The sequence below is a fragment of the Rhagoletis zephyria genome, unplaced genomic scaffold, assembly GCF_001687245.7.
Source record: "Rhagoletis zephyria isolate East Lansing unplaced genomic scaffold, Rhagoletis_zephyria_1.1 Rzeph_scaffold_00214, whole genome shotgun sequence".
Taxonomy (NCBI): domain Eukaryota; kingdom Metazoa; phylum Arthropoda; class Insecta; order Diptera; family Tephritidae; genus Rhagoletis; species Rhagoletis zephyria.
The window spans coordinates 281,815-291,349 of record NW_016157298.1 but is presented as its reverse complement, the minus strand read 5'-3'; the positions used below and the strand labels follow the sequence as shown (position 1 = coordinate 291,349).

Genomic DNA, 9,535 nt, shown 5'->3' with positions numbered 1-9,535 from the left:
AACGCGCCTGAACAGGTAAAGTGGAAAAACGTTTTAAGTTCAAGATTTTCTACTATATATTTGAGTTTTGTTTTATACATGGTTTGTGGCTGCAGATGCAATTTTCAGTGTGATAAGTTTAATTTATTACATATAAAAGAGCTATTTGATAGTTTTTATAAAAAAAACTACAACGATCAAAGTTCATATTTAAGTTGCTACATTGAATTGAGTGAACCTCAAAGACGAAGAGTTAATGAGGGAACTTCTAGGCGAAACACCACAATCTGCTATTTTTTGTTGTCTTCTAACGGTCAAAGAGAAAGAGTGTGTAAAAATATGTTTTGTCACACATTCCAGGTAAATAAGTGTTGAGTGTTTTTATTTATTTATTTATTACCTACTTCTTATTCATATTTTTATTCAGATAACGCAACGCAGAGTACAAATTTTGGTTGAAAAATTAAAATTTGGAAAACTTGTTACTGATCAGCGTGGTAAACATGAAAATCGTCCACACAAAATCGTTGAAGCGGAGAAAATGTGTGTTATGGAACACATAGCAAGCTTTCCTAGCCAAGAAAGCCACTATAGTCGTTCTACATCAGAGAAAAATTGTTTAAGCCCTGATTTAAGTATTAAAAAAATGCATATCTTATACAAAGTTAAATACCCTGATACTGCAATTTCTTATGACACATACAAGCATATTTTTCATACGGAATTTAAGCTACGATTTGGTTACCCGAGAAGTGATACGTGTAAGGTTTGCGATAAGTATTTTATTGAAATGGTTGCTGCCGCGAATACAGAACGATTCGAAAGTATACAAAACTTAGCTGCAGCTCATCACGAGAAGGCAGAAAAAGCTTACTTACAGCTTAGAAATGATACCAACACCGCCAAAAATTCACACAGTACTGTAGTCATTTGTGTCGACATGCAGCAAGTGATTTTCACACCAAACCTGACACACTCCGATGTCTTTTATCAGCGGCAGTATTCAAATTATAATTTTGCTATTCATAATATGTCAGACAATGCAGTGGATATGTATACATGGCATGAAACAGTTGCAAAAAGAGGATCTGCAGAAATCGCATCGTGTATTTTGAAACACATTTCCTCAAAATATAGTATTTTAGAAAATGATGGAGTTAGGAAATTGATAATATGGTCAGATAGGTGCGTTGGGCAGAACAACAACTGGACAATAATCGCTTTGTGCCACAGTCTCTTAACAAAATACTTTTCTGAAATAAATCAAAAATTTTTAACATCGGGACACAGTTTTCTCCCCTGTGATCGCGATTTTGCGCTAATTGAAAAACAAAAAAAAAACAGCTCAATTATATACCCCAGAAGATGTGTGCCATATGATTGAGTCAGTAAGAACTTCGAATCCATTTCATGTACATCAAATGGTTTCAGATGAATTTAAAAACTTTGAGTTTCTAAACAAAAATTTAACTAGAAATTCTATGTGCAAAATTACGGATGCTCGATGGCTTCAATTTTCAAGAGATGATCCAAACACCCTTAGAATGCGCAAAAATCATAGCATTACTGAATCCTGGTCATGCTACACTATTCGACCAAAAAAAAATTTATCTAATAACACTTTACCGGTGCTTAGAAATGGTCCAATTGAATTAAGCCCTGAGAAAAAAAAGGATCTTCTTGCAATGGCGTCCTATTTGCCAGAAAATTATGCAGAGTTTTATAAGAACTTGCAATAAATAAATTTATCACACATAAGACTTTAAATACATTTCGTAGTTGCTTATGTAAAAATTAAATATCATTTACTTATGTATATTTGTAAGAAGAGAAAAAAGTTACGTCTTGTTGGTTAAAAAGAAAAAACTAATCGCTTTGTTAACTTTTTTGTTGAAATAAAACTTCATTCTTTTTGAAAATATTTAAACTTTCTTTATCTTCGCAAAATGTTTATGGAAAAACGTTTTAAACGCCATTGCACTATAAGTTATGCGTAGTGGAAGAACGTGATAACATCCATTTTATTTTGGATATAAAACGTTTTTCCATTTTGAAAATCTTATGAACGTATTTGTAGTTGTGTTTTGAGTTTATATATATTTTTTTTTAGAGAATAAGGTGAGAAATGTTGTTTTTCACTTAAATATAAAAAACAATTAATAAAAAATGCAATCTACCACATGTTAACTATTTTTTTCGTTTCCTCAACTATTTGAAATTTGTCGTTTACAACGTTATTCGCGAACATGCTTCAATTATTGGCCTCACCCGAGGTAAGGCATATTTAACACAGCTCATCTCTGCACCCACAATCAACATAGGCCACATAGTTTAAACTGGAAAGTACATTAATATCAGGATCATCTAGTTCAGCCTAGACTTAACTGGTTTGTGCAAACCGGCTTCGGAAAGACCAGTTTATCCTGCGCTAAATCGGTATATCCTATCGCATGTTGGTAGAACTAGTTTGGCCTAGGCAAAACTAGTTTAGCCGTAAAGTCGGGATTGGCCGGTAACATATCGCTCATTTACTTCAACAGTGTCACAACTCAAAAAACCAAACTCGAGAAAACGCCTTTAAAGTTTTGAATTTACATACATACATTCCGATGATAAAAATGAATACATATTTTGTTCTAGTGGGCTACTCGTAATCAATACATCTATAACATTTTTACACAACATAGAAGAAGAAGCAGCGGTAGTTTCTGCATATTTAACTCAATAATCAACAATAAATTTGTAATTTTTGGATTATGACACTATTGAAGTAAATGAGCGATATGTAGTTATGCACCAGTGAAAAAAAAACGTATGCAATTGCAGCGGCGTATTCAAAGGTTTTAAAAAATTGATTTGGTCCCGAAATTTTCTTCTTCTTTATTCGGAAAAAGTAAATGTTTCTCCGTTATTGTTTAGGTTTCGGGTATTAATGAGACACCGAGTTTCTGCTTGGTATACTTTCAGTATGTATCATAAGTTTATTTACAATAATAGTCGCAGTTCACTGTATTAAATTTATTAAACGAGGGTTGTGTATGTGACGCGTTTGCTTTGGCGGCTGATGAGCGAGTGGCTCAGCCTTGCTTCGGTGGTTAGTAACTGAAGGCTCCGTTATGCATACTTGGCATGGCTTGAGAGCTGTCACATAAGAAATCTGTTAAATGAGCCGCGCGTGTAATCGGTTATCGAACGCACAGCACTACATACGTAGAAGTCTGTTTTTGATTTCTACGTAAAAATGGTATAGCAGTGCATGCAATGCCAAGTATGCATAACAGAGCCTTGAGCCGCCAATCGTTGATTGCTAATGTTGCCATGTTTGGAAAAATTAAAGGATGCAATGCCATATGAATGTGGGTATGTTGTTCATGTCTTCAACATGGCGCTCCGCCTGCACCGCTGCCGGATGCAGAACTTCCTCCATCTGGTAGGGACCCAATCTATGTGCCGAGTCAAGCGTATTTCTCTTGCCTAACGATCTGCAATTAAATGAATGAAAACTAAAGAAGATTTTAGTATTCACTAAGTATTTATGGGGGAGAAGTGTTAATGCTGGAGTTAGTTGATTAGAGTGTTGTATTGGGACAAAAAGAGGGCCTGAAAGTATCGCAGTGGGAGCGCCAGATCCAGAGTGAGAGTGTGTCGTTGGCTGGTACATATAGCAAAGCGTTTCTTTGAGATGGAAGAAAAGTTTGCTAATTCGTGCACTGTTGAGTTTATTTGTGTTTGCTCATTGATGCGGAACTGGAGTTCTTTACACTGACGGAACCCACGGTGCAGCGAGCAAAGGTGGCGCCGTCAGTGGTACCGCTACTTTGGTTTTGCCGATTTTGACTGTTGTGGTAACTTGTAAATAAACCTTTGTTTACAAATCAGCAAAAGAGAAATTTGAATTATAAGTGAAAATCAGTTTATATTGTGTTAATTTGCAATTTGTTAACGATTTTTGAGTTAAAGACTGCGTAAAAACTAATACAATGAAGTGCTGTGTGTTAAAGTGTGACAGCCGCCAAGATGCAAGAAGCGTAGATGCAAGTGTAGCGCTGGGACGAATCGCTGCATTTTGTGTACATAGGGCACGGCAAAGCCGCTACCGAAATGTTTCTCTATTATTATATTAACAGCATTTCCTCACAATGATTTTGTTTTTGCTCCACGCAGCCTCCATTATCAAGTTAACTAATAAATCCCGCAGAGATGCTGCTGCAGTTTTCTGCAGCAACCTTAATTGCAAAGCAATAAAGTGCACTAAAACGTTTGGTGAAGCAGGCTCAATTGCAAAGCAATGGAGTGCACTAAAATGTTCACTGTTCTCTAATAGATTAGGAGAAAAATGCAATATTTTCGCATTCAGCAAAATTAAAACACGGTTTTCGCAGTAAAGTGAACCGCTTTGGCAGTTTCAACTCGTTCTTCTTTTCGCTCTATTCTTTGTTTACTTGTGGTACACAAATGTCAACGCCCAGGACGGCGCAATCTTGTATTCTATCATTCTTGGACGGAACCGGGGGTTTTCCGTTTACTATGCACATCACAAATGGGTAGTGGATGTCCGCGATGCTGTATATTGTCAAAAATATGTCAATGATAAGGAGTTATAGCGCTGTTTTCTCACGTTACCATCTCGAAGTTCAATGCTGGTGCAGTCCTATTAATAAGAGACGATAATTGATGCTGCTTTGTAAGTGATGAGGCAGCAAAGGGAGTAATATTCAGGTATGCAGGTCCTACGCGAATCCTTTGAAGATATATCGAAAGTAGAGGAGATTTGTGCAAAATTACTGTGGTTGAGTAGTCCACCTCGTGATGACCATAACCTGGTACCCTATGCTTTGCGCGGCCAGGATCAAATGGCATGCCACACTCGTTTAGGTATGTAAAACGTTCGTCTGGTATTAACCTTTGATAATCATGTTGAGGTAGAAAACGATTTGGAATCCTTGCTAGTATCAATGCCGGTGAGTCATGACCGCTACGAGGCATTGCAGATGCTAATGGTTGACTACTACTCTGAGATATGTATGACGTGTTCAATGCAAAATTGAAATCTATTGCAAATTTATAAGTCATGTGAAGGGGCAGAAAAGGGGGCTGATGTTGTAATGGATGGATGTTTTCCATGATATAATCCACTAGAAGTTTCGAGAACTTAATTTTACCAGGCGGCTTTTTAATGGTGCATTTACATGGTATGAATCTGTTCATAAGCCGTATGAATTTTCCTATAAAAGAAGCACCAACTCTATGAAGAAATGAATGAAAGCGATATATATTTAACAATTTTGGCTTGTATACTAGACAATATTTTTTTTGTAAACAACAAATAAAAAAATTTTATTTTGTGCTAGCTTCGAAACTAGAAGCTTATTTTTTTGTTAAATGTGCTTTAAAAAGAACCTACTGCCAATAAAGCCTTGTGGATTGCTATTTTTCCATATTTGTAATGCTTCCATTTAAACATGTTTGTGGGAAAACAGTTTTTTGTTCAAAATTTCTTGTTTACGAAACGCTTGGCATAAGTTGAAATCGTAGGGATGCCGTTTTCTTCCGTTTCTCAGTGGATTTTATACTTGAAAAGGCACCAAAATATGTATGCAATACTTCTTCTTGAACTCAGGCTCTGCGTAATGCTCTACAGCAGCCGCCACTACTTTTACATATATTGCTGGTATATTCAAAATACTATCCCGAACTTCGGAGTGTATATATGTAATATAAAAAAGAATGAGAGGTACTATAAGAAAATGTACCCAAAATTCTGGAGCAAATGAAAAAATGCTCATTGAAAATAGTTCACATGTATAAATTAAACGATATAACTTAATAGTGAGCCGCCAATCGTTGATTGCTAATGTTGCCATGTTTGGAAAAATTAAAGGATGCAATGCCATATGAATGTGGGTATGTTGTTCATGTCTTCAACATGGCGCTCCGCCTGCACCGCTGCCGGATGCAGAACTTCCTCCATCTGGTAGGGACCCAATCTATGTGCCGAGTCAAGCGTATTTCTCTTGCCTAACGATCTGCAATTAAATGAATGAAAACTAAAGAAGATTTTAGTATTCACTAAGTATTTATGGGGGAGAAGTGTTAATGCTGGAGTTAGTTGATTAGAGTGTTGTATTGGGACAAAAAGAGGGCCTGAAAGTATCGCAGTGGGAGCGCCAGATCCAGAGTGAGAGTGTGTCGTTGGCAGGTACATATAGCAAAGCGTTTCTTTGAGATGGAAGAAAAGTTTGCTAATTCGTGCACTGTTGAGTTTATTTGTGTTTGCTCATTGATGCGGAACTGGAGTTCTTTACACTGACGGAACCGGGGTTTTTCAGTTTACTATGCACATCACAAATGGGTAGTGGATGTCCGTGGTGCTGTATATTGTCAAAAATATGTCAATGATAAGGAGTTATAGGGCTGTTTTCTCACGTTACCATCTCGAAGTTCAATGCTGGTGCAGTCCTATTAATAAGAGACGATAATTTATGCTGCTTTGTAAGTGATGAGGCAGCAAAGAGAGTAATATTCAGGTATGCAGGTCCTACGCGAATCCTTTGAAGATATATCGAAAGTAGAGGGTTCTATTGACTTTGGAATATTGAGTTTTCTAGGTTCAGACCAGTGTGACCGTTTTGATCCAAGTGGATCAAAACTGATACATTTTTCGATGAATTTTGGAGAGATACTTTTTTTAAATTTTGATACTTTTCCAAATACAAATGAAAAAAATCTGTAAATTTTTATGCATTACAAAACATGTCGTGCACCTGTGGCAACGTACATCCAAAAGTTCATTGTCGTTCTCTGAACGAACCTTTCGTGTATTGTGATTCATGATCCATGTCGAAAAACGTCAAAATGTGAACAAACGAACAGTATCATAGCGCTGCATTTTTTATTTTAGCTATGTTCAATAACAGAAATTAGGGCTTGGTACTCGGTAACTCGGTGCTCGGTAAGGCCCTGTTTCCACAGGAAAACACCAATGTCGTGATAACCATGTCACAAAATATATTTCCAATGGATACCGCCTTATTGCTTGACATCTATTGCAGGCAATTTGATAGTTTGACAGCCATATTTTCACTTGATAGAAATCATGCTGGTGGTTATATAGATGAAATATTAATATTAAATCAAAATAAGACTCTGTTCCCTATTGGATTATTTATGACAACGTTTTAGGAAGCTATTCAGTAAGTTTGTTTAAGATTTAAATGTTTTTTAACAACGAAATTGAGAGAATGTTGTCTGGCAGCGTCATGCGGCAAATGCTTATACATATCTAGACATCAAAGTGCCCACACGCAAAAGTTGGTAGGCAATAAAAATTGCAAGGTGTAACTGCAACTGAAATTGCGCAAATCGCATTCGGTAAATAATTTCAGCTTGCTCGTGCAATAAATGTTAAATTGTTTTGGAAAATGGTTTTTCATAAAATTATTGGTTTTATTCCATATTGATGCTTTGGTACTTAAATGAAAAAAAAGGTGATACATATTGATACATTTTACAATTTTTCACAAGCCCGCGGTCACACTGGTTCAGACATCTGACTATAAAAAGCATGTATAAAAAGATACCCGTTTCAAGGTGCAGCATATAGTTCGGCATGTTAGGTGGGAGAAAAATAAGTTTTTTATGAAAAAAACGTAGAAGCTTTTCCACTTGCTCATATCTTTCAAAGCCCCATAATATTTTAATATATTTTGTTATAGATATCTTTATTTATTTTGTTATCGATTTTTTTATTGAAATTGATTTCGAATTTTTATCGATTTGGTTATCGATGTTGCTATCGATATTTCTATCTACATTCTTATCGAATTTGTTATCGATAACTTTATGTGTTTCGTTATCGATATTTTTATCGATGTTACTATCGACACACATGCTGACATCATTTGGCATGACATGCCATCCTATCACGTCACTCCACATTATATCACATGGCATCTCATCACGTCATCGCACGTCACACCAACTAGGAGAATATGTAGATGAAGAAAAGGATAAAAGCAAGAAAGGATATAAAAGATAAAAACATAGATGTAAGCTAGATATGTAACGTAAGTTTCACTTCTCCTGTGTGCCCCAGGCGCACTTAATTTTTTTTTTTGTAAATTTGAACTATAACAGCCCCACAAACAATTCCTTTATTAGTGTGAATTACACCCAGTATCATGCCATCAGCTGTATTTCTTACTAGCAAATATCTACTAGTAAAAATTTATTCAGTAACAATCCAGTAAAACTTGCACGTTTACCTATCATTTTCGCTCTCTCAATTTCCCCTACTATGCTACTTTCTTGCAAGTTTTGCAAGAAACCGCCAGCCAGTAAAAATTCCAGCAAAATGGTTACATATAGCTTTTACTGGATAATGTCTAAAATAACACACGTTGAAGTGCATCATTAGATTTCCTACCCATAAAAAGGACAGAAAATATATATGTACGACCTACCACTTCTCAAATGCATGCAAGGCAATGGATTTTCGCTACGATCCTTTATCAATTGAAGCATGTTCGCGAATAAGGTTGTAAACGACAATTTTTTCAAAACTGTTTTTTTTGCATTTTATAGTTATAATTACTCTCTTCTGTCTGTAAAAAAAAATTTGAGCAAATTACTGCAGGCATTCCCACTCAAAATGCTCTCTAATGCAAGCAGTCAGNATAACGATCTGCAATTAAATGAATGAAAACTAAAAAAGATTTTAGTATTCACTAAGTATTTATGGGGGAGAAGTGTTAATACTGGAGTTAGTTGATTAGTGTTGTATTGGGACAAAAAGAGGGCCTGAAAGTATCGCAGTGGGAGCGCCAGATCCAGAGTGAGAGTGTGTCGTTGGCAGGTACATATAGCAAAGCGTTTCTTTGAGATGGAAGAAAAGTTTGCTAATTCGTGCACTGTTGAGTTTATTTGTGTTTGCTCATTGATGCGGAACTGGAGTTCTTTACACTGACGGAACCGGGGTTTTTCAGTTTACTATGCACATCACAAATGGGTAGTGGATGTCCGTGGTGNTTTACACTGACGGAACCCACGGTGCAGCGAGCAAAGGTGGCGCCGTCAGTGGTACCGCTACTTTGGTTTTGCCGATTTTGACTGTTGTGGTAACTTGTAAATAAACCTTTGTTTACAAATCAGCAAAAGAGAAATTTGAATTATAAGTGAAAATCAGTTTATATTGTGTTAATTTGCAATTTGTTAACGATTTTTGAGTTAAAGACTGCGTAAAAACTAATACAATGAAGTGCTGTGTGTTAAAGTGTGACAGCCGCCAAGATGCAAGAAGCGTAGATGCAAGTGTAGCGCTGGGACGAATCGCTGCATTTTGTGTACATAGGGCACGGCAAAGCCGCTACCGAAATGTTTCTCTATTATTATATTAACAGCATTTCCTCACAATGATTTTGTTTTTGCTCCACGCAGCCTCCATTATCAAGTTAACTAATAAATCCCGCAGAGATGCTGCTGCAGTTTTCTGCAGCAACCTTAATTGCAAAGCAATAAAGTGCACTAAAACGTTTGGTGAAGCAGGCTCAATTGCAAA

General features: G+C 36.3%; 1 protein-coding gene across 1 annotated transcript in view; it reads right to left on the bottom strand.

The window, feature by feature from the left end:
- Positions 1 to 6,841, bottom strand: part of LOC108358145 (uncharacterized) — an 11,660-nt gene extending 4,819 nt beyond the window's left edge. The window contains exon 1 of the mRNA XM_017609320.1: positions 6,791 to 6,841. Coding sequence (XP_017464809.1) covers positions 6,791 to 6,811 — 21 coding nt within the window. The 5' untranslated portion in view covers positions 6,812 to 6,841. The remainder of the gene's footprint in view (positions 1 to 6,790) is intronic.
- Between the last annotated feature and the right edge of the window lie 2,694 nt (positions 6,842 to 9,535).